At 45.0% G+C, this 25169-nt stretch overlaps 2 protein-coding genes across 2 annotated transcripts in view; one reads left to right on the forward strand and one right to left on the reverse strand.

Moving 5' to 3' along the window:
• The window catches only part of ugl (ureidoglycolate lyase), a 46696-nt gene extending 28337 nt beyond the window's left edge, over nt 1–18359 (forward strand). The window contains exons 6-14 of the mRNA XM_075480449.1: nt 630–689; nt 1037–1193; nt 1362–1560; nt 10181–10259; nt 10429–10521; nt 10976–11048; nt 11121–11188; nt 14787–14911; nt 18049–18359. Of these exons, the coding sequence (XP_075336564.1) occupies nt 630–689; nt 1037–1193; nt 1362–1560; nt 10181–10259; nt 10429–10521; nt 10976–11048; nt 11121–11188; nt 14787–14911; nt 18049–18223 (1029 nt within the window). The 3' untranslated portion in view covers nt 18224–18359. The remainder of the gene's footprint in view (nt 1–629; nt 690–1036; nt 1194–1361; nt 1561–10180; nt 10260–10428; nt 10522–10975; nt 11049–11120; nt 11189–14786; nt 14912–18048) is intronic.
• A 753-nt stretch (nt 18360–19112) lies between these two features.
• LOC142397434 (N-alpha-acetyltransferase 15, NatA auxiliary subunit-like) overlaps nt 19113–25169 on the reverse strand; it is a 39063-nt gene continuing 33006 nt past the window's right edge. Inside the window, exons 17-20 of the mRNA XM_075480783.1 lie at nt 21589–21687; nt 21341–21484; nt 19931–20028; nt 19113–19819 (exon numbers count right to left, since the gene is read on the reverse strand). Of these exons, the coding sequence (XP_075336898.1) occupies nt 19610–19819; nt 19931–20028; nt 21341–21484; nt 21589–21687 (551 nt within the window). The 3' untranslated portion in view covers nt 19113–19609. The remainder of the gene's footprint in view (nt 19820–19930; nt 20029–21340; nt 21485–21588; nt 21688–25169) is intronic.

The raw sequence follows: 25169 nt of genomic DNA on the forward strand, positions 1-25169 counted from the left end.
CTGCTTCAGAGTGTCTGCTTCAGAGTGTCTGCTTCAGAGTGTCTGTTTCAGAGTGTCTGCTTCAGAGTGTCTGCTTCAGAGTGTCTGTTTCAGAGTGTCTGTTTCAGAGTGTCTGTTTCAGAGTTACTGTTTCAGAGTGTCTGCTTCAAAGTGTCTGTTTCAGAGTGTCTGCTTCAGAGTGTCTGTTTCAGAGTGTCTGTTTCAGAGTGTCTGCTTCAGAGTGTCTGCTTCAGAGTGTCTGCTTCAGAGTGTCTGTTTCAGAGTGTCTGCTTCAGAGTGTCTGCTTCAGAGTGTCTGTTTCAGAGTGTCTGTTTAAGAGTGTCTGCTTCAGAGCGTCTGCTTCAGAGCGTCTGCTTCAGAGTGTCTGTTTCAGAGTGTCTGTTTCAGAGTGTCTGCTTCAGAGTGTCTGCTTCAGAGCGTCTGCTTCAGAGTGTCTGCTTCAGAGTGTTTGTTTAAGAGCGTCTGTTTCAGAGTGTCTGCTTCAGAGTGTCTGTTTCAGAGTGTCTGTTTAAGAGTGTCTGTTTCAGAGTGTCTGCTTCAGAGCGTCTGTTTTAGAGTGTCTGCTTCAGAGTGTCTGCTTCAGAGTGTCTGCTTCAGAGTGTCTGTTTCAGAGTGTCTGCTTGTTGCAGGTGGAGAACTCCACGGAGGCCAGACTGTGGAACAAGATATTTGTCTGGACACAGCAGAAGGTCTGTAGGTCTTCCTCTGCATGTCACTATTCCACCTTCATCACTCAGACATTCCACCATCTTAAGATCTTCCCTTACTCACATTATCTGAGGGAACACGTTTTCCATTCAGGCTTCCATTCCATTCATTCAGTTTATAATGTGGCTGTGTCAGGGACCGTAGGAACAGTTTGGCTCAGAATGTTCAGAGTGAACACACAAAACTTGAGGATCTGTCTGACAAGTTCACACAAATATACAGTAGAAGCCAAAAGTTTGAATAAGTGAATGGATCCAAATTTTGAACTCATTGTGCCAAGGTGATTCTCTGTGTGTGTGTGTGTGTGTGTGTGTGTGTGTGTGTGCAGCTCGGCCTTCCAACAGGGAGCATCAAGGCCACAGTGCTGATTGAAAATGTGTTGGCAGCATTTGAGATGGAGGAGATTCTCTATGAGCTGCGGGAGCATTCAGCAGGACTCAACTGTGGCATCTGGGATTACTCCGCTTCTTTTGTCAATAAATTTGGTGAGACAATCATTCTGCCACTTAGCAAAACATACATACTCGCTGTCCCTGTCATCTGAACCCTGTCAGAGTTAGGGTCCATTTAAGTACAAAAGGCTAATTCTGTCAAAGTGACAAGGTATGACCAGAGTGTCACTGAAGTCAAAAAGTCATGTGGTGTCCCTCCAGGTCACCGCCAGGCTTTCCTGCTTCCTGACCGCAGTAAATATGTAAACATGGAGAAGCGTTTCCTGCGCAGCTACATGGACCTGCTGGTTCAGACATGTCATCGGCGGGGGGCGCTGGCCACAGGAGGCATGGCTGCTCTTCTGCTGCCTCAGGGCATGCACACCGACTCCCACAGGAGGGTGCTGGCTTCTGTAAAAAGGTTCAAATGTCTCCGGGTGCACACACACGTTCACAATACCGACTCCCTGATGTATTTACACTCAACCTGATTTTTGTCTCGAAGCTTCCATCCTTACTTCAGCCACTGAAGTCAACATGACTGTTCAGTCAGCTTGGTTATGGGTTAGGGTTAGGTCCGTGATGTAGGGTTAGGGTTAGGGCCGTGAGGTAGGGTTAGGGTTAGGGCCGTGAGGTAGGGTTAGGGTTAGGGCCGAGAGGTAGGGTTAGGGTTAGGGCCGTTAGGTAGGGTTAGGGCCGTGAGGTAGGGTTAGGGCCGTTAGGTAGGGTTAGGGCCGTGAGGTAGGGTTAGGGCCGTGAGGTAGGGTTAGGGCCGTGAGGTAGGGTTAGGGTCGTGAAGTAGGGTTAGGGCCGTGAGGTAGGGTTAGGGCCGTGGGTTAGGGCCGTGAGGTAGGGTTAGGGCCGTGAGGTAGGGTTAGGGCCGTTAGATAGGGTTAGGGCCGGGAAGTAGGGTTAGGGCCGGGAAGTAGGGTTGGGGCTGTGAGGTAGGGTTGGGGCTGTGAGGTAGGGTTGGGGCCGTGAGGTAGGGTTAGGGCTGTGAGGTAGGGTTAGGGCTGTGAGGTAGGGTTAGGGCTGTGGCACACACACAGAAAGTTTAGCACAGAAGGACATACACTAACACACTGATCGTTACACCAGGCTCTAAGATGAAAGTCAAATGTATTGGAGCTGTTTTAGTGCAATACTGATGCACCCGTCCCGTTGCTAGCGTTTCTTCACTTAATTTCCCCTAGTGCACAGAAGCTGGAGAACAAATAAGAACACATGCATAAGTTAATACAGTATTTCATGTTTTACAGTAAAATAACACCATATGTAAGAACATTGAAGATTAGAATAGGATCAAACATGATAAAATCATACATGACTCACTAAAAAGCTACAGAATTTCAAACATGTTTTTTAAAGTTTCCTTTCCCCACAGTTTTTTTGTTTAGGATTTGATATAAAACCAACATTTTCCCTTCATCCCTTTGAGACACAAGAAAAAAATGTTTGTCAAATTAAATTAAACAAAGTTGAATTTTTCTTTTATTCAAACTGATTTATGATGTCATTGATCTAGATTTGTCGTGTGGAGTGAGCATACAGCTGTTTACAAACTGACACATCAGGATTAGTTCTGTCATCACTCATGATAAAGTATTGTACTTTAGTTTCCTTACAGCTGGGCAGAACAGTTCAACAGATAAAAGTGAAAAAATCATTTGTCAAACTATTAGGAGGATTAGCTTTTTAGTATCTTTCAATTCAATTCAATTCAATTCATTTTTATTTATATAGCGCCAAATACAACAAATGTCATCTCAAGGCACTTAGATAGTAAGTCCAATTCAAGCCAATTGGAATTCAATTAATTAATAATAATCATAATTCATAAAATAATCCAATTCGTTCATATAGAGCCAATTCAAAAACAATTTCCTAGCTAAGAAAACTAACAGATTGCACTGAAACTTTTTGTTTTTCGGTCCAATCTCCCGTCCTGAGCGTGCCTGAGGCGACTGTGGAGAGAAACGACTCCCTTTTAACAGGAAGAAACCTCTGGCAGAACCAGAACCAGGAAGGGTGGCCATCTGCCTCCACCAGCTGGGGTTTGAGAAGACAGAAAGAGAGGGGGGGGGGGGGGGGATTGGCGGCGCTGTAACACCATTCAAAGGATATCTGTTGGAACAGGGAAACACGAGTTAATGACCACAATAATATCACATATACATAAAGAGAGTAAAGTGAGGAAAGGTGTGACAGATGAGGCCCCCCAGCAGTCTAGGCCTATAGCAGCTTAACTATGGGATGTTTCAGGATCACCTGAGCCATCCCTATTCAAGGTAAACACAAGAAACTTGTGCTAACGAAAAAATAAATAATAAAATAAAGGACCGGACTTCCGGTGGGTGAGCGATGGAGTAGGCAGCAAGTCGGAAGGGCTCTGTCACCATTCGACATCAATTTGATATTTGCATTAATATTTACTCATTTAGAGCGTGGTGAACTTCGAAAGGCTTTTCTCACAGTTGTTACCTTTAAAACTCAACTCATCATGGTTAAAAAAGGTAGAAAAGCTGAAAATGAGAGCGGACAAGATGGCGGTTTAGCCTCCGAGGAGCTAACCAGCAATGAGCCCGCAGAGAATGAAAATCAAGGCAATCCGCCTGCAGCATCTCTCGGGGACATACAGACAGGCATGGAGGAGCGGATTATAACAAGCCTGACGGCACAAATTTCAGCCAACCACGCCGCCATCGCCAGACATGATCAGACAATTCAAGCTATTGAAACCTCCATGAATGACTTCCAGGGGAGACTAACCACGATGGAGTCCACAGTCGGCAAACTTGTTAAAGTAAACGACCAACTGCAATCGAAGGTGGACGACCTCGAAAATAGATCAAGGTGCAACATTCGTATAACAGGCATACCAGAGAGGATGGAAGGCAACAAACCAACATCCTTCATTGAATCCCTCCTGGGAGAGATCTTCGGCCCCGATGCTTTCCCTCGCCCTCCAACCGTGGATAGAGCACACAGGCTGGCCATCCAAAGGAGACAGGACGGCGCGCCCCGACCCTTCATAGCCTGCATCCACCATTTTCAGGTGAAGCAGCGAATTATGCAGCTTGCCCGAGAGAAAGGCTCATTGACCTACAGGGGCACGGAGATTCACACTTATGCGGATTACAGCGCTGAGCTGTCCAAGAAGAGAGCCTCCTTCACCCCAATTAAGGCCGAGCTAAGGAAAGCGGGAAACGAGTTCAGCCTGCGCTTCCCCGCAAAGCTCCGCGTAATCGCCGAGGGGTCCCGATACGAGTTCAACACCCCTGCTGAAGCCGCCGCGTTTCTGGGTGAGCGACAACCAGCTGGGTGAGTCCCCTCAACAACCATGATGACAGGGACGTTATTCCTTTCTACCACGACCCTGATGGATTGTTTGGTGAGTGAACTTAACTACGGATCTACAATGTCCGGCACCTGAAGTCTGAACAGTCATTCTTGCCTGAAAAAGCCGCGGCCCCTTTTTTTTTCTTTTTTCTCTTTTCTCTTTCTTTAAAAAAATATTTTCTATTTTACCCGCATTTAAACGAACAGTATTTGGCAAATACAGACTTATACCAGGCGTCTTGGACCCTATACACACAGCGGGGTGTGAAATATTTAATTTATTTATTAGGCTACAATTGCTGTTCTGTGTTGAACTTGGCCAGGGGACTGTTTAAGCAGATGGCCTTGATCACTCCGTTAAGGACCCGGCTATTTCCTTTCTCCTTTTTTCATAAATAATGCCGGCTGGTTTTAAAGGACAGACTCCCTAATTTACTGAGAACCAGTTGCCTTAGTTCACAGTTTTAAAGGCTTATATCCCTAGTTGTTTGTTTACCGGGGTGATTTAAATATAATCTATAGAATTATTTTGAACACAGCTTTATGCCTTGATGATGTCTGATGACATACTCGCTGGTTATTTAAACTTTTTTCTTATAGGCTATCAATACTGCCTTTCACAGTACTGCTGACTAAGAATCAAGCTTCTTGTTTGGTTTTGCTTGGATACTTGTAAAATAGTGATCCACCAAACTCAATCTTACTTTTTTATGTATTCTATGGAAATGTTTTTCATAAAGACAGAGCTTTAAGTGCAGTTTCACAAAGCACAAATGAATAAAGGTACTAGCCGAGAGAGGACTGTAGGTTTACACACACACGATTGTAATATTGCTTTTTCTGTTGTTCTTTTTTTTATGTTTGTTTTTCTCTCTTTTTTTTTTTTGTTTGTTTTGTTTTGTGTCCCCCCCCCCGCCACCACCACCAATGTTTCCTGCTGCCAAATATTCCTCAGACAATACATCACCTTGTTGTCACTATTGCATCTCCATCTATTCTCTACTACTCCTAAATAAATATGAATAACATTCTCAATAAGGGGATAGCCAATACCACCAAGTTCATATCCTGGAATGTAAAGGGAGTCAACAAGCCAGTTAAAAGACAAAGAATTATATCCCACCTGCAGCAGTTGAAAGTAGATGTTGCATTTTTACAAGAAACACACCTCTGTAATGCTAATGCTTCCAGTCTTAAGCAAAGCTGGGTTGGTCAAGTCTTCCATTCCAAGTTTAATGCAAAAGCAAGGGGAACGGCCATATTAATTAACAAAAACATCTCTTTTCACTCCCAAGAGGTAATTAGTGACCCCAATGGCCGGTACATTATTGTTGTTGGACGGCTCTTTGCCAACCCGGTAATTCTGGTGAACTTATATGCACCAAACTGCGACGACAGTAACTTTTTCGAAAAACTATTCCTGACAATACCAAAAATTGATAATGGATATCTCATAATAGGAGGAGACTTTAACCTCGTACTGGATGTCACCCTTGACAGGTCATCAACCAACCCCCACAATCTTACCAGGTCAGCGGGAGTTGTGAAAGACTTTATGGGTCAGTGTGGCCTTTCAGATGTCTGGAGGTTTAATTTTCCCCACGCCAGAGCTTATTCTTTCTTTTCAAAAGTGCATCACACTTACACCCGCATAGATTATTTTTTACTTGACAACAGGCTGTTACCCAAGGTTAGAATGTGTTTATATACTAATATTGTAATATCAGATCATGGCACCATCTTCTTTGATTTGGACCTCCCAAACCGCCCTCCCTCCAATAGGATTTGGAGGCTCAACCCCCTTCTGCTATCAGATGAGAAATTTGTAGAATTCATTTCATCCCAAATTGACTTTTTTCTGGAGACAAATACCTCCCCAGAGATTACACATGCGACACTATGGGAGACTCTTAAAGTATACATTCAAGGACAAATCGTAGCCTTCGCCTCCACACGTATAAAAGAAAAAAAATCAAGATTACAAAATATATCTCAACAAATATCAGATATTGACTTAAAATATGCTCAAAGCCCCACCCCAGACCTCTATAAAGACCGCCTAAGACTAAAAACTGAACTTGACCTGTTAACCACTGATGAAGCAACACGTCTCATTATGAAGGCTCGGCACAACACTTACGAGTTCGGGGACAAAGCGAGTAGACTACTAGCTATGCAAGCTCGTCAGGCAGCTGCCTCTCGCTCAATTACAAAGATTCAGTCAAATACGGGTGAGATACTGACAGACCATGGTGACATAAATAACACGTTCTTGCAATTCTACTCCGACCTTTACACATCGGAATGCAGTAGTGACTCCGATCTCCCTCGTAATTTCTTTGAAAATCTGACTCTCCCTGCTGTGTCTGACGACCAAAATTCCAAACTGGGTGCGGACATCTCAATTTCCGAAATTGTTACGGCTATAAAATCCATGCAAAATAACAAATCACCTGGCCCTGACGGGTTTACATGTGAATTTTATAAAAAGTTTTCCCTGCAATTAGCACCAACACTCCAAGCAATGTTTAAAGAAGCACTCTCACTAGGGACTCTCCCTATGACGCTGAGACAAGCCTCAATCTCCCTACTTGCAAAGAAAGATAAAGATCCGCTTTTATGTTCATCATATCGACCAATCTCATTGCTAAATGTCGACTTTAAAGTACTATCTAAGGTCTTAGCTAGGCGCCTTGAGAGTGCAATTCCCAAAATTATCTCGCCCGATCAAACAGGATTTATCCAGGGCCGACACTCGTATTCTAATTTGAGAAAGATATTTAATATAATCCACTCGGCTCGGTCAAAATATCCTGAGGTAGTAATTTCACTCGACGCAGAAAAAGCTTTTGACCGGGTCGAATGGAACCACTTATTTTTCACCCTTCGCAGATTTGGTTTTAAAGAAGTGTTCGTCGCTTGGGTCAAATTGCTTTATTCCTCCCCTCTAGCATCGGTAATTACTAATAATATACAGTCTGCTTATTTTCCTCTTGGAAGGGGGACAAGACAGGGGTGTCCTCTGTCCCCCCTCCTTTTTGCAATTTCAATTGAACCTCTAGCAATAGCACTGCGACTCTGCAGGAGTTTCAAAGGCATACAGCGGGACGGCTTAGAAGTATCTTTATACGCCGATGACTTACTTCTATACGTCTCTGAACCAGCCTCATCACTTCCCTCCATTCTAAACATTCTGAAACAATTTGGAAGATTCTCAGGATACAAGTTGAATTTGCAAAAGAGTGAAATGTTTTCCTTAAAAGCTGAAACAGATGCTCCTCTCTCTAGCCCTCCCCCCTTTAAAATGACCAAAATGGCTTTAAATACTTGGGAATTGAGATTAGCCGCACTTTGTCTACTACTTTTACAAAGAATTTCACTGCTCTCCTTAACAGTTGTAAACAGGACATGAATAGATGGGCCTCTCTACCACCATCAATAGCTGGACGTGTTAACCTGATCAAAATGATAGTATTGCCTAAATTTCTATATCTCTTCCAAAACATCCTAATTTTGATTAAAAAATCTTGATAAAATCATTATCTCTTTCATATGGGGTAGTAAACCCAGTCGTATCAGCAAGATCCACCTCCAAAGACCAAAACACTCAGGAGGGCAAGCATTGCAAATTTCCTTTTTTATTATTGGGCATGCAACTTTCAAAAATTAATCTACTGGCTTGAAGATGAACCAATCACAGGAAGGGCGGACTGGGTGAAATTGGAACTCTCATCATACCGATATCACTTAGGTTCAGTAATTTGCGCAGCCTTGCCCCTCGTCTGTAATAATTTGACTTCAAATACAATAGTTAACCATTCTATAAAAATTTGGGCTCAATTTAGAAAATATTTTGGAATACAAGGCCCTTCTATCCTCTCCCCTATTAAGTTGAACCACATGTTTACTCCCTCTCATACAGACCCTACATTTACCCAATGGTTCGATAAAGGGATCAAATCAATCTGTAACTTATACATAGAGGATACATTTGCATCTTTCTCGCAAATATCCCAAGCCTACAATCTACCTAAAAACGATTTCTTCCGTTATTTACCGGTCAGAAGCTTCGTACAAAAGATGTTCCACTCATTTCCAAATAAACCCATAAAATCCCATACAGACTGTATTCTAGGACTGAAATCAGACAGTAGAGGACTGATCGCCCAGATCTATGACCTCATTCAGAAAATTGACCCACACTCGACGGAAAACCTAAGGAAGGCCTGGGATTCTGACCTTGGAGTAGTTTTCAGAGATGATCAGTGGAAGTCCGTCTTAAATCTGATACATACATCATCTACATCTGCTAAACACGGCCTAATCCAACTGAAAGTCGTACACAGAGTTCACTTTACCAGGGCTAGGTTGGCAAAGATTTATCCGAACCTTGACTCATTGTGCCCTCGATGTAGGGGTCAACCTGCAGATTTAATGCACATGTTCTGGCTATGTCCGAACCTTTCTACCTTTTGGACAAGTATTTTTAAAGCCCTCAGTGAGATGTTTGGAACCCGATTAGATCCCGACCCGATTTGTGCCCTCTTTGGTGTAACATCTGAGGAATCTAGAGCTGCCCTACCGACTAAAGCTTGTGTTGTCATAGCTTTCACTACACTCCTTGCAAGACGCTTGATTCTTTTCAAATGGAAGCAACACACATCCTTTTCTCACTGGGTCAAAGATATCATGTACTTCTTAAAGTTAGAAAAAATCAAGTACACACTTAAAGGATCTTCCCAATCATTTCTCAAGGTATGGAGGCCCTTTCTTGATTATTATGACTCATTACAAGAACCCCTTGATAATGAGTAGACTTGAACATATACATGACCTTTTGCATTGGTGGAATTTCCCCCCTTCTATTATTTCAAGTTTGTATGTATTTATTTCCCTTTTTTTTTTTAAATTTTTTTATTTTTATTTTATTTTATTTTTTTTTTCCCTCCTGGTTGTCTTCTTTTATTTTTCTAGTTTTCATTTGGTTGCTTAAGTAAATTGAGTGTGTTTAGGAACCTGTAGCCCTATGGGTGGGGGTGGGAGGGTGGGGTAAGAAGGACAGGGTGAACTCCAATGTTACTGATGAACATTGTACCCTGTGTTTTAGAAATGACTGTAAATGGATAGAACATGTACAAGTGCTGTATTCTTGTGGGTAAAAATTTCCAGAAAATCAATAAAACATATTTACAAAAAAAATAAAAAAATAAAAAGTAAAAAAAAATAAAATAAAAAAAAAATAAAATAAAGGACCAGACTCAGTGAGTAATTCCCTATACTCCCTATATAGATCTGCTCCTCACACCACAACAACCATCTTTTTACAGCCACAAGCTGCCTCAGCCTCTCACCAACTGCACACCAGTCACAGCGGGGTGGGGATGCAAACCCTGGTTCAGGTAGGGGGAAAAATAAAAGAGGTAAGATAAGCGAGAATGGGATGCAAACCCTGGTTCGGGTAGGGGGTAATGAAAGTATAGAGGGTGCCAGAGGTGGAGGCAGAACAAGACACACTAGCAGATTCAGCAGACAAACTCATCTAAACAGTCCTATAATCACTAAAAATATGCACACCAGTCACAGCGGGGTGGGGATTCAAACCCTGGTTCGGGTAGGGGGTAATGAAAGTATACCTTTATATATCTTTCTGTTGTTAAGCTAAAAAATGTCGACTGACTCGACTCTCAATTTCCACCTTTTAGACTGAAGTTGTTGGAAATTGATGCAGGTGTTGATGGTTTCATGGTGTATGACCTAAATCTGATTGAACCTATGCAAGAGGTAAGTACCAGATCATGATAGCTTGTGTTTAATTTCATATCTTATGATATCCTTCTGCAGCTGCAATGCTGTAAATTTCCCCGCTGAGGGACTTACAGGAATTATTCTGTTCTCTTCTATTCACGTTTGACCAACATCACTATTGATAAAAGTTTTTCTTCTGTTCCAGCTCTTCAGAATCCACACTGAAGGTGATAACCAGCTTCACCGACTTCGAGATGATGTCTCAGTGACTCCTGAGGACCTACTGTCTATGCCCTCAGTCAGTTACATATTTCCCATTATTCAACATGATCAGGGCCGCTGACAGGTTTGGCTGGGCCCGGGACAAAATAGCAATTTCACACGTTGCCATGTCTATACTGGCTTATTTTAAACAAAAGAAGGTTAAACCAGAGCCGCGTTACACTGGCTGTCATTCAGCTGACCGGGGATGATTCTCAGATCAATTCAGCCTGATTGGCGTGCGTGCCTGAAACATTTGGACATATTTGCGGACTAATGCGCATATTCCTTTTTTTATTTTTTTTATTTGTTGCCCCCCCCCCCCATTCCTGGGCCCAGGACAAAATACCCGTTTTTTTCCCCCCTTATCGGCGGCCCTGAACATGATCATCGTTACTAAACATGTTCAGATTTGTAGGAATGGTTTCTATACAACATTAGAAATTAGAGAAAAATTCTCCATGCATTTGATATATTGTGTTTTTCTGTAGGGAGGAGTCACCCTTTATGGCTTGAAGTATAACATTGCAGTTGGTGTCCTCTTTATTAATGCCTGGCTATTGGGTAAGAACAGAACTGCGCAGGGTTGCATCTTATTTCATGGACCAACTGTTAAAACGACACTCTGTTTACCAGGTCAAGGACACTTTTTCTACAGAGGTCAGGTTGAAGATTCAGCCACTGCAGAGATTTCCAGATCACAGGTGGGTTTAAGATGATCCACTAACTCACAACACAATTTACTGGAGCCAAATTTGATGTCAGAAAATGGCAGATGGCTGTAATTCAGTTCAGTTCAGTTAAATTCAATTGAATTTATTGTACATGCAGCCCTTGCTAAAACAATTTATTTATTTTGAGAACAAATATTCATAGTTCATAAAAGTTCACTTTGTTTTGAAGTGGCTAAAAATGCATAAATATGGTTAAAATGCAGAACAAGGTCAAAATGCAAAGGAAGTGAAAATGCTGTTAAACTGTTAAAATACAAGTTGTGCCATTTCATTTCATAGTGTTTGTGAGATATGAGTCATTGTGTGTTATTTAGGCTCACTGTATTATTACTTGTTTTGTGAGTTGTCAATCATTTAATTCTTTGACAGTATTGGCATGTGTAGAGCTCCGGTAACTCCGGCCAATCGCAGGGCAGTCTATAGGTGAGGGGGTGGGACATAGCAGTGATTTCTTTAAATTTTCTTTTATATATTTTGAGCGTAACGATAACTACTAAAGAGTCTTTACATTTCAAGTTTGGTTTCCGTGGTGTTTTATTTATTTAAAAGCGTAAACCCCCTACTCCTGCAGCACCCCCCACAGAATCCCTCAGGAAACACAATTGTAAGCCTTTTCCAAGTCTACAAAACACATGTAAACTGGATTGTCAAATTCCCATGATCCCTCAGTTACTCTGCGAGGGTAAAGATCCCGTCCACTGTTCCATGATCTGGGCGGAACCCAAACTGCTACTCCTGAATCCGAGGTTCAACAATCGGTAGAAGCCTCCTCTTCAACACGCTGGAGTAAACTTTCTGAATAGTGTAATCACCCTGTAGTTGTAACACACTCTTCAGTCCCCTTTCTGAAAAATGGGAACCACCACCCCAGTCTGCAATTCCATAGGCATTGTCCCAGACCTCCATGCAACACTGAGGAGGCATGTCAGCCAAGACAGCCCCACCATGTCCAGAGCTTTTAGCCTGGGAATTCCCATGCTGCTTTGCGCTCGATTTCATTCTCACTGCAAAGTCAGCCTGGAAACAACCGCCCTTATTTTTGCCAGAGTTTGGGAACCAATCACAGAACGGGGGGGGGGGGCAGCAAGACGATGACAACGTCTATGCGCTACACCGAAGCTTGTAGAGTGTTAATCCAACATGGCAGCGGACACAACGTTACCGTTCGATGCATCCTTAGAAAGTGTTTCGGAGTAGATTCACCCTGGGGTCATTTGAACCGTGACATCCAGGCAAGTAGCCCACCCGAAGTTTTTCCGATATTGGCTGAACATCAGCTGAGTTACTGAGTTATCCCGAATAGCTTAGTACAAGCGCTAATGGATCCTGGCAGTATCTCCAAAATTACCACACTAAAATCACATGCCATGACACCAAACTTCTACAGTAGTACAAATATGGTCTGTACTCACAAAACGATGCATTTGGAAGTTTGTACATAGTCCAGGAGTTTATTATTATCAACAAAAGCCTAATAGCTTCTCTGCTGCTAAAGCTGCGTCGACATCACTTCTGGGAGCTGGGAGCTTCAAAGTAAGATGAGGGTTGATCTACTACTATAGACAATAAAGCAAGGCTGCTCAATTTCTCCATTATCAAAATAAATTCACAACTCTACAGCATAAAAAATCATGAAGAACATAGCATATAGGCCTACTTTGTTGTTAATTTAAGTAGCTTAGAGCGCAAGTTTGCTTTTATTTTACATTTTTTTCTTCTTCCTCGTCGAATTTCTGTCGTCATCTGGTATAAGTGATACAATTGGATATGAATCGCGCGCAAAGCAGCATGGGAAGAACCTGACGTCATTTGATAGACATTCGTAGCGCCCAATAAACGGCTCTAGGCATTCGTAAACCACGCCTCAAATACGAGAAAATGCACACCTAGTTCCCAGACCACCATCTCATCGAGATTGTGGACGCGTCAGCCAGGCTACAGAGCTTTAGCATCCCAAGGCAAATCTCAACCACCCCTAGCGCTGTACTGCCAGGAACCTTTTTAAATGCCCTAACGAGATTCGGCCGCAGGTCTGATGACATGGCTAAAAAGTCGATCATCAACCTTTGGCCTAAGGTGGCCTGGTACCAGGTATACTTATGCACCATCTTATGCTCGAACATGGTGTTTGTAATGTTTGTAAGTCCAAAAACAATACATGAGATGAGATCCTTCCCCAAGTGGAGGAGTTCAAGTATCTCGGGGTCTTGTTCACGAGTGAGGGACGAATGGAGCAGGAGATTGACAGGCGGATCGGTGCGGCGTCTGCAGTGATGCGGGCTCTGCACCGGCCCGTCGTGGTGAAGAAGGAGCTGAGCCAGAAGGCGAAGCTCTCGATTTACCGGTCAATCTATGTTCCTACCCTCACCTATGGTCACGAGCTGTGGGTAGTGACCGAAAGAACGAGATCGCGAATACAAGCGGCCGAAATGAGTTTCCTCCGCAGGGTGTCTGGGCTCTCCCTTAGAGATAGGGTGAGAAGCTCGGTCATCCGGGAGGGGCTCGGAGTAGAACCGCTGCTCCTCCGCATCGAGAGGAGTCAGATGAGGTGGCTCGGGCATCTAGTGAGAATGCCTCCTGGACGCCTCCCCGGTGAGGTGTTCCGGGCCCGTCCCACTGGGAGGAGGCCCCGGGGAAGACCCAGGACACGTTGGAGAGACTATGTTTCTCGGCTGGCCTGGGAACGCCTCGGGGTCCCCCCAGAAGAGCTGGAGGAAGTGGCCGGGGACAGGGACGTCTGGGTCTCTTTGCTCAAGCTGCTGCCCCCGCGACCCAATCCCCGGACCAGCGGAAGATGATGGATGGATGGATGGATGGAAAACAATACATTGTTTGAGTTCAGATCCGGGAGGTTATTCCTCCCAGTTATGCCTCTCTAGGTCACTCTATTATTGAAACAACGGCTTGTTTCCTGATTTTGTTTTTTCAATATCAAAATGAAAATCGGTTGACTGTTATATACACGGACCATTAAGCCAGCCTAATGCAGTTCCTTTAATCCCAATAACATGTCCAAGTCTGTGTAATAAGATACTGTGATCGACCGTATCAAATGCAGCACTGAGATCCAACAGGACAAGCACAGACACAAGTCCGCTATCAGAGGCTAAGAGGAGATCATTGGGAACTTTCAGCAGTGCAGTTTCTGTGCTATGATGCACTCTGAATCCTGACTGAAACTGGAGTCCCTTGCTGACTTTGAAAAGCAAAAATTCCTGAAACTCATGCTGAGGGTAACATGACTCACAAAGGCTGATTAAACTCGCCATTAGAGTAAAAGTGGACTGACAGATCCAAAGATTGTTTTTAATTCATGGACATTTCAGTTTCAACTTTCCTCTGAAGTAGAAATGCTGATTGATATCACTTGCTCGGAAACATGTTTTACTCTTTCTTTTCCTTTTAAACACATGCAAAGTAGACCGACTCGCCCACAGAGTACTGAACTGCTGAGTCTGAGGGAGTGTTTCTACAGATATTAAAACTGCTTTGACATATTTTTGTAGATGGTAATTGAGAAGCTGGGAGTATTTCCTCACCAATATTACTGGCTGCGTGTCTTTGTCAGGTGTGGCAGTGGATCCGTCATCAGACTCAGCTGGAGGACGACAGCAGGGTGGTGAGCAGGCGGCTGGTGATTGACCTCACCAAGGAGCTCATGATGGAGCTCTGTGCTCGCTGTCACTCTGTTATGTAAGCAGACATACATTACATTACGGTCATTTTGCAGACGCTTTTATCCAAAGCAACTTACAATCAGTGTGTTCCACATCGGTAGGCAAAAGAACTTCAGGTCACAAGAAATCATAAGTGCATTTCCTTCCAAAACCAAACAGCTAAGAGCAGAACTCGTGCTAGAGTAAGTGCGGTAAGTTGGGTACCGAGACAAATGGGAAGACAATTTAGAAAACAAATAAGTGTGTAAGAAGCTAGAACAAAACAGGTGATGTCCTCTGGATGTTGAAAAAACCGAGAAGGATGAGGCCGGAGCCATCATCAGGGAAGTGAGAGACCAGAGTGTCCAGCTCCTCCAGGAAGTCCCCAGCAGGGCCTGGTGGGCGATAAACTACAGCGATGGTGAGCTTGACTGGGTGAGAGACAGGGACAGCATGATATTCAAAGGGGGAGGGAGAGAACTGGCAGAAAGAACAAAGAGAGGATTTCCAGTCCTTGGAAATGAGCAGGCCAGTACCACCGCCCCGCCTCGCAGCTCTGGGAGTGTGAGAGAAAGAGTACACATCAGACAGAGCTGCGGGCGTGGCAGTGTTTTCTGGGGTGATCCAGGTCTCTGTAAGAGCAAGAAAGTTAAGGAAGAGCATGGATGCATAACCTTAGATAAACTCAGCCTTCTGCACAGCAGACTGGCAGTTCCACAGCCCCCCTGCCACCACTTGCTCAACATGAGTAGTGAGAGAAGGGTGGATGAGGTTAGTGGGGTCCTGGCCTCTGGGTCTGACCCTGTATCTGCGTGGTCGCCAAGACCGAGAGGAAAGAACGGGGATGAAGCACATGGTTTCTTGAAAAATGGTCCTTTACACTTACAGGGACCGTCCAGACGAAGATCGTCCTTGAGGAAGTCGGACTTGAAAAAGTCAAGTGCCTTTGTACGACAGCCTTCGTTTGGAGACTGACGCTTCCAACAACAGGAGTTGCTTTGTACTGATTCACTAGCCCCTTTCACACTGAGGAAGAACCCGCGTTTAATTCGCGAATTTAGCGTGTCGGCTGTTCCCTTCACACTGACGACCCGGGCTGGCGTGTCAACTCGACATTCGACCCGCGTCGGACCCTAGTCTTTTTGCCAAGCCGAGTTTGATGTGAAAGCAATCGACGCGGGATAGACGTGGGTGTGGCGTGACGTGAGGAGTTTAAAAGACAGAATGGACAGCTGATTCAGAACAACAGCGACAGGTGAGGACAAGTTTTACTTCAAGTTCGAGACATTTTTGAAGATGGCCAACTGGGGAGACAAGGAGGTCCGCGAGCTCCTCAGCCTCCGAGCAGAGGACGTTATTTACCGCCACATGTCGGGGACGGTGAAAGATGGACCTCTGCTGGAAGGGCTGGCGAGAAAGATGGGAGAGCGCGGTTTCCCACGCAGCAAGACGCAGGTGACCAACAAACTAAAGGCCATGAGGTTCGCGTTCTTCTGCTTCAAATTGTCGATGGATTTCCTCAACTTGGACATTATAGTGCTCTTGTATTCTCCGCATATGTTCTTCGGCGGCATCCCACGTTGTGACCATCCACACCCCGTAAAGTAACATCTCCATGAGCTGCATATACAATTGCAAAAACGAGTCCTCAAGGTGTATTTAACCCTACCTCTGACGCATGGCTTGTGCCTACGTCATTGTACACGCCCAGCATTTTATGTGTTTGGTGTGATGCTCTGCCACTAGGCCACGCCCCCTGAACTCGGCTTCAGGCGGCACGGGTCACCAACACGCCAAGCTTTCACATTGCTCGACGCGGGTTGAAGTGGCAATTTGGACCCGCTAAGGTATCAGTGTGAAAGGGGCTACTAACTGCTGATTGTCTGCAGGAGTGCAGACCCCTCCCACAGATTGGCCACTCTTGGCTGAAACTAGTTTCAATGGGGGCTGCTATCACACAGTGAAACTAAACCAGCAGCAAGCCTACTTAGCAGTCAAATATAGCAAAAAGCAGAATGGTACACAAGACAAATATTACTTATTCTGGCTGAATCAAGGAGTTCACAGTCCCTCCAAAAGTTAAAACACACACTGACATACCTGACTTATTTCACCCCTACCCAGTCAAAATGAATAGCCATGTCCAAACTTATAGCCAGCCCTGTTATTGAAAGGCAATAAGGTTTAATAAATGGGAGAAAAATTTGCAGCGCTCAGTGAGACAAGGGTGGCTGTCCCCTAACGTTGTTGATTGACAACTGTCCGATCAGCTCAAATGAACTGCTCTAACTGGGCAAACAGCACAGGCTGTTAGAAAGTTTCATCAACGTTAACTAAAGAACCCAGAACAATAAAATCAGAGAGCTGAGGACCCGCTCTGCACCACACTGATGGAGAGCTGCTCATATCCAACCAGGAGTAACACATTTCAGTTCTTAGAACATCCATTTTCCATACCCGCTTAATCCAACCCAGGGTCGCAGGGGGGTGGAGCTTGATCCAGCTGTCATTGGACGAGAGGTGGGGTACACCAATCACAGGGCCACACAAGACAAACATCCATTTAGAGCAGGGGTGTCAAAGTGATCCGGGAAAGGGCCGGTATGGCTGCAGGTTTTTGTTCCAACCCTGCAGCAGCATAGCTGATTTGTTTCATTCAATCAACTGAACTGGTTAAGACCTTCAGTGCAGACAGTTCAGTTGATTGAATGAAACAAGTCAGCTGTGCTGCTGCAGGGTTGGAACAAAAACCTGCAGCCACACCGGCCCTTTCCTGGATCACTTGGACACCTGTGATTTAGAGTTACCAATCAATCTGACATGCATTTTTTTTAGCTGGAGTACCTGGAGAGAACCCATGCATACACGGGGAGAACATGCCCTCACTTTGCTGCGAGGTGACGGTGCCAACCACCACCTTCTTAAAACAATCAAACTGAAATGTGTCCGATCCTCTTATCTGCAAAACTGGAACTATTGATTAGAATGAAATAACAATAATAAGAAAAGTCAGTTATTCAAGTGAAAAGTGACCTATTTCAATGTAGCTGGCCCCCTACAGAATCCCACTGAGAATCATTCTGAATCTGCTGAAATCCCAATGATTCCCAGGTCTGCCTCAGGATATTATTCTCTGTGGTTCAGGTGATCATGCCCCCTATGTGTCGTCCTCAGGGCTAAACGGAGGTTCCACACAGCAGCAGAAATATTCCTAGAGGTGGTCCTAAAGAGACACTTCCCGGAGTTCATCACCTCCTACTTAAACCAGGACCACACCTTTCTCAGCTCCCAGAACTCTGGACAAGAGGAGCTTCTGGAGACAGACGGAGAGCCGAGAGCCAAACTGTAGGGATCAGGCTGGAGGGGCGTTTGGAAATAACCTACAGTAACTACAGTGGGCATCTTCATTCTTCTGGTCCACACTGTATAAACCTGATCCGTTAGTTCATGTTCTGACCCGACTCAGGAAGGCAAAAGAACATTTTCAATCTGGATAATTTGTTGAAGAAATTAAAGGTTTGCAACAAGCCGATTATTCTGTTGTGTAAGCTGATCTTTCCAAAGGGTGAAGGGTCTGAGTGCTTCTGGGAATGGAATATTCAGTAGTTCAGTTTTAGTAAATTTACTAAACTTTCCTTTGTCGTCCAAAGTTATCTTTTGGAATTTCTTGCATTTGAGACAAGCTACTGTGTTGCTATACAGCGAATACCCAGTTCATCTACTTTACTAATCTATACAGAAATGTTACAAAGTGCCAGCTGAATGAAGACCAAAGATTTTTCCTTCCATGAAGCACGACGGTTGTTTGACGGCCTTCAAGACATTTTTTGTAGTAGTTTACTGGACACTGTCTCATTTCGTGTTTATTCTCTTAGGTTGGGTTGAGAGATGTTTGACTGCAGTTGCGTTACAGTGTAATTACAGTATGTGAAGAAATGTTACATCTGCCTCATTGTCTCAAAACTGAGGGTAGAAGGCTGAAAACACTGCAGACAAATATTTTCCGTAGATTCCACACTCGCATCGAGGTGAAGACAACTGGAGGGAACAGCGAGCAGTCAAACAGCAGCTGCTCAGTCCCGTCCTCAGTGTCCCTCCTTCTTCTTCTTCGTCTTCTCCTCCTCCGGGTCACGCCAGGGCCTCATGTGGCCGCAGGAAGTGGGCAGCTGCTCGCCACACTTCCCTGAAAAGGTCTCCTTTTTTACATTAATATCACCACCACTACCACAATGGTACCATTTGGTTTTGCAAACATTGTTTTATTATTCCATTTGTCAGTTTGTAATATATAAATTACTTTTAAAAACGTGAGAAGCAGATGCACCTACAAGAAGGACATGGCGTGAAAACACAGGAGTTCTAGAAAGCCTAGACTGTGTTTACAGAAGCCATCTTAGCCAGCCAATGTCCACTCCTCCCACAATCCCTTCTTCTCCCCATCCTCTACATGTACTTTTCAGTTGCACAAAAACTGTGGACACAGTCCGCTTCTATTGTTTAAAAAAAGTTAAGTGGGCATTGTCTTCTTCCATGTGCCAGTTCCTTTTCCTGTCGCTCCTGTGGTTCTCAGTCCTTCCAGATCAGTGCAATGTGGGGGCGACTCACAGCAGCCATAGCCCAGGAACTGGAGAGGGCAGGGCAGGCGGGCGGGCGTTGGGGATTTGGCTCCGTCGGTGGACTAAGGCGTCTGGCAGCGTGCTGGCACCTTCTCCTCTTCCTCCCTCTCATTTTGAGCTCATATTTCGTTTGCCATGTCATCGTGCTCCCCTGCCGACAGGTCACCGTTGGCGCTGATGATGGTACTGTTGTCCTGGTACCCAGGAGGCATAAAAGCCAGGCAGTAGGGGTAGACCTTATGGCTGGCAGCCCGGTAAGCCTCGGCCGCCTTCTGCTGACCCTCGCCAAGCTGCCCATCACGCAAAGCCTCCAGCACCTCAGTACAGATCTGCAGCACACAAAAACACATAGACAGTGTGTCCGAGGCACGAGGAACATTCGCTCAAGTAAAGAAAGGTATGTGACGCCTCAAAGTGGAGTTGCTAATAATTCATCATACCTGGATGCTTCTCCCAGACAGCGACTCATCCAAAGCTGTCGCTATCTCACAGGCCATTTTATCAGAGGAAGGCTCCAAATAAGCCATCATCTTAGCAGCTGGGAGCACAAGAGAGACGCAGCCATTACAAGCTGCACCGTGGACACAAACTCAGCTGTCCAACAAGGCAAATGTAGAAATGATGTTGGCAATTACACACCTGCATCTTACCAAGAGCTCTCCATAAGACTGCATCAGATGCACTCAGTGCTGCTAAAACATGGGCTATTTGATGAATTGGATCATGATTGTATTATAATGAATGGGACATAATTGGCTTGAAGTTACTGAATCATTGAAGTACTTTGAGATGACATTTGGCGCTATAGAAATAAACTGAACTAAATTTTGTCAACAAAAAAAGGATAAGGGAAGTAAACAAATCCATTCTTTGCATCCAGCACAGAGCAAAGCGTATTCCTCAGCTTTAAAACCAGGAGAATTCACTGTGTCGCTGCCATGGTTCACACTCAGGTCAGAAAGAAAGGGGAAATGGCCTTTGTTTTCTCCTTTCTATGCCACAAAACAGAGGTTGCAGATTTTAAAGGGGAAAGGTCTAACTGGTCTGCCTGCTCATTTAAAACTAACATCATTCTAAGTGATGCGGTTTTTGTTGCCCTGTTGACTTCGTACTCTCACCAAAGCACAAGAACATGGATATTTGATGATCAGTTTTCATCAATCATCCACATAAAAGAACGTTTGGGGCACTGACACCAAACATGTTGGAAAACACCTTCCAGGGTTAACATTTTCACAGACCGACTGGGACGCCCGGGGACTTGGCTTGCAGTGTCAGATTGTGGGCCATTTTTCATTTATTTTAAAAAAAAATGTTTTACCCTTGTCCTGTCCAGCATTATGGCAGCAGAATTGTAATCTGAATTCCGTTTATGCCAAACACATTATCTATGCCAAGGGAAGCTTTATGAATGCAAAGCTCTTCTTGGTTAAACATCAGAGTGTGTGTGGATTTCCATTCCTTTACATGGCAGTGGCAGGTTGGAGCCAACAGAACTTTTTACTTAAAAAATGCACCAACCACATTGAGGAACAGAGAAGCTGATGCCAATGTCGCCAGACCCGGTTGGACCTCGACTTGGTGGCACAACTTTGAGAACAAGGTGGTTTTCTCTGAAGAAAAGCAAGTAAATTTCTGTATGTTCAGGACATTTCTGTGGCTAAGCTGCCGAGCTGCCAGTCACACTGTGTGTGTGTTTCATGTGGACATGATTTTTTGTCTTTTTTGCTATGAAGGAGGTAAAAAAGGATCTATTTTGTGTAACCCTACACAGAGCAGCAAAAGCAGCTTTAAAACTTAAAGTTAGCCATTCTGCCGACTGAATGATGGCTCGCGTGTGTGTTGCATACCAGCCAGTCGGTGTGGGATGGAGCTGGAGTGTTGGCTCAGGTAGTTCTTGTTGAAGCTCAGAGGGTTGCTCTCTCCAAACAGCCTGGAGATCTCATGCTTCAGCACCGTCCTCACCGCCTCTGCCAAGTCTGCACTCTCACTCACTGCAAAGGAGAAACAACCCAACAGCCGTCAGTCTACTTTTCAACAAACGTTGGGCACATGCAGATAATATTCTTAATATCAGCTTAAAGTGGATTCTACTGGCCTCCTTTGAAGAAGCGCACTAAACACTGGTGCAGCCACGGGTTGGAGGGCTCTATGGCTACAGCCCTCTTCACTGACTGCAGCATCAGCAGGTATTTCTCTGAGGAAGGAAGGTCAAATGGAAATATTATGCTGGAAGTGAGGAACTTTCCTGTGTTGTTCATGTGAACACTGAAACCATGATGGGTTAAAGCTATAATGTGTAATATTTCACGGACAATGAATGACTCGGAAAGGGCAAAGCTGATGACATGTCCTTCTACAAATCCCGCAGTTTTAAAATGGCGGAGCGACATGGAGACATTCATTGGGGTGTAACACTGTTATGTACATTCGCATGCTGAATATAAAGAATATAAGAACACTGCACTTTTGTGATGGAGGTAATTAATAACGATTGAGTTAATACTTGTGAATGATAAGACTCAAATTTGTTAATAGACAACGTGAAATATTACACATTATGGCTTTAAAGTTGGGGAGGATCAAGGTCATTTCATATTATGCTACGTCTGTTAAGAGATAAAAAGTGGGGTGAAGTGCTGGGCCTGGGTCCTGGTGTCTGGGCGCTGCCTTGCGCCCCGGGGGGTGCCCTGCCTGTGCCCGGGGGGGTCTGGTTGCCCTGGGCACGCCGCCGTGAAGGTGGGTTGGTGCGGGTCCTGGTGTCGGGCTGGTTGCTCTGGGGTCTCTGATGTGCCTGCAGGCTGTTCTTTGTTAGGGTGGGGTGTGGCGGTGCTTCTCCCCTGTTGGGGGCGGCTTGGGTGGGCCTGGGTGATGGTGGGTCTCAGGCCCGGGCTGTTATGACTGGAGTGATTGTGTGGTTTGTGTGTTGTGTTCTGTTTTGTTTGTTTTGTTTTGTTCTTTTCTTTATTTTATTTGTAGGGGCCGTCTGGGGTGGGGCGGGTGGGTGCCTTCGGGTTGCCAAGTGGCTCCCTGAATACGCTGCGGGCCCCGGACCTGGTGAACATCGAGCCCTCCTGCTCTGTGGCAGATCCCAGGAAACAGGGGTGCCTATTGCAGCCATTTCTTGGCTGCCCTCTCCGGGGGAGCCTCTCTCCCCCGGTCTTCTAGATCCCCATACCCCGCTCCCTTCTGGCTCCTGTACACAGCACACATTCACACACGTAGGGTTTGAGGGCGGCGATAGCACTGAGTGGTATCTGGTGGGCGGGGCTCTTTGGGTATGTAGGCTGCCCGGAGGGCCGCGCTCCCCGTTCCACAAGGTTGCCTGCCCCTCAATTTTAAATGCTCACTACAGTGGAAACCGCTTATAGTGATCACGTTGGTCCAGAGCCAATTTGAACACTATAAGTGGTTGATTACTAAAACCGAAGTTGTATTACAGTACAGGCATTTCACTTATTTTTTATGGAGAATATCATCTAAATGCCATTTGTATCGTTTTTCAATGAGAAAAGTTAAATAAAACGGATAGCTTCAGCATTTACTGAATTTTATTATCATGCAAATTTAATTACAGTACTGCGCAGTACGCAGACATACTGTAGGCTAACTCAAATACAGTACGTTACTTATTCTCTGCTGTGCCGCCGGTGCATTTTTTTTCTTACAAGTCAGAAAATAAAGTTTGAATTCAATCCGCCTTTCAGCACCCCTGCTCGGATCTATGCTCCTCCGTGCCGGTGTTCTGTCGATTTGTGCTACTTGGTGTGAAAACGAAACTTAGAAAATCGGCTTGGCTCATGCGCAAAACCACAAAGTAGCAATTCTCGACAAGTAGGAGAAATCGAATGAACACCGGCCTCCCATCTTACAAGAACCAGCCTGGAGCTTCCAGCGGTCACACGCGCATTCAATCCGCTCTCCAGCACCCATCCTCGGACACATGCTCCTCCATGACTTCCTTTTTCCAGCCATGATTCGCGCGCTTGCTGCCCGGTGTCAACTCGTTACGTTGGCTAGCGAGGCAGAAGCAGACGTCCAGAAAGGAATCAAGGGAGTAAAAAATAAAATAGCTACACGTAGTTTTAAAATTATGTTTGCACATGTTTACATTCATAAAATGGCCAAAAATGAACATTATAAGCGGATTTCTTGATCACTATAAACGAATTATTTAAACAGCATTTGTATAGAAATGATTCCGTCCCAAGCCTTTTGATCTATATAAGCGGTTGATTACTATATCAGTGACCACTATAAGCGGTTTCCACTGTATTAGAAAATATCAAAGAGCCAGAGGGGGGAGGGGAGGGGTCTTCCCGCACCCCTGTTGCCTGGTTGCTGCCTGGGGCGGGGGGGGGGGGAGAGAACAGGAGGAGGAGTTGTCCTGCTGGTTCGGGGTCTGTGGTGGCTGGGGGGTTGCTGGCCCCCGGATGTGCCCGCTGCGCCACACTCCAGCGGAGGTGGGGGATGGATGCGTGTGCTGTGCGAGTGTTTGTGGATGTGTTTTTTTTTCCCTTTCTTTATGTATGTATGTATGTATGTATTTATTTATTTATTATTATTATTTTTTTCTCTTATATGATTTATGGGGGTCCTGGCCCTCCTGGGTGTTGGGCGGGGCCCCTGCCGGGGGGTTTTGGTGGCACTCGGGCTCGCGGGGGCCGGTTCCGGCGCGCAGCCCATGTCTGGGTGGCGGGGGCCTGGCGGGACTGGTAGGCTGCTGCCTCTGGTCGCCGGGGGGCCTCTGCCCGATGCTTGTGGGGGCTCTGTCCGGGGGCTTCCTCTGCTGTCTTTTGGGGGGATGCGTGGTTGTCCCTATGGTGGGCTTCCCGGGTTCTGTGCTCCTTGGGGGCTGTTGGTGGCGTTGGTCTGGGGGCCCTCTCGGCCTGCTTCTGATTGCTCGGGGGGGGGGGGGGCGGGGGGGGGCGGGTTGTGACACTATACACTGATATTTAAGCATGGTTATTATGTGGGACCATCTATGTGTATTGCATGTTCACACACACACACACACACACACACACTCATTAGCCCAGTAGCATGCTCACTATGCTCACTAAGCAGTTGTTGTGTTGTCCTGTGGTTTAAGGTCACCTGTGTATTATATGAGATTGCTGCTACTTGTGTTTTTTGTTTGTTTTTTTGTTTGTGTGTTTGTTCTCTGCTTGTCTGCTTCCTGGTGCTTCTAAGGCTGGATTCCCCACAAAAGCCGTGAATCGTCTTCAGTTTTGTTTTTACAGGTGTAGCAGCTGGTTATCGGATTTTTCATTGTTTTTTATGTTTGTCTCTTCATGTTTCTGTTCTTTTTTTCCATTCTTCGCTCTCCCGCTCTCTCTGTCCCCCAGCCTGGTTCGGCACTATCACGTGTTAAGTATTGTAACAAAAATAAATAAATAAAAATGAGGAGTTGATGGGCGTCAAGGGGAGCTTTACATTCATAAAGCTTCCCTTGGCATAGCAAATGTGTTTAGCATAAATGGTATTCAGATTACAATTCTGCTGCCATGCTGGACAGGACAAGGGAAAAAAAAAAAAAAAAAAAAGAGATAAAAATTATTTTTTAATGAGTGCGTGGATCAGAGCTGTGACATTCATTTAAAGATGATGGAAAATAGATTTAAATGTTCAAACATAAGAAGAGTCCCCAGAAAACTGAAAGTCAACCAGCTGAGGCAG

The sequence above is a fragment of the Odontesthes bonariensis genome, chromosome 13 (genome assembly GCF_027942865.1).
Source record: "Odontesthes bonariensis isolate fOdoBon6 chromosome 13, fOdoBon6.hap1, whole genome shotgun sequence".
NCBI lineage: Eukaryota > Metazoa > Chordata > Actinopteri > Atheriniformes > Atherinopsidae > Odontesthes > Odontesthes bonariensis.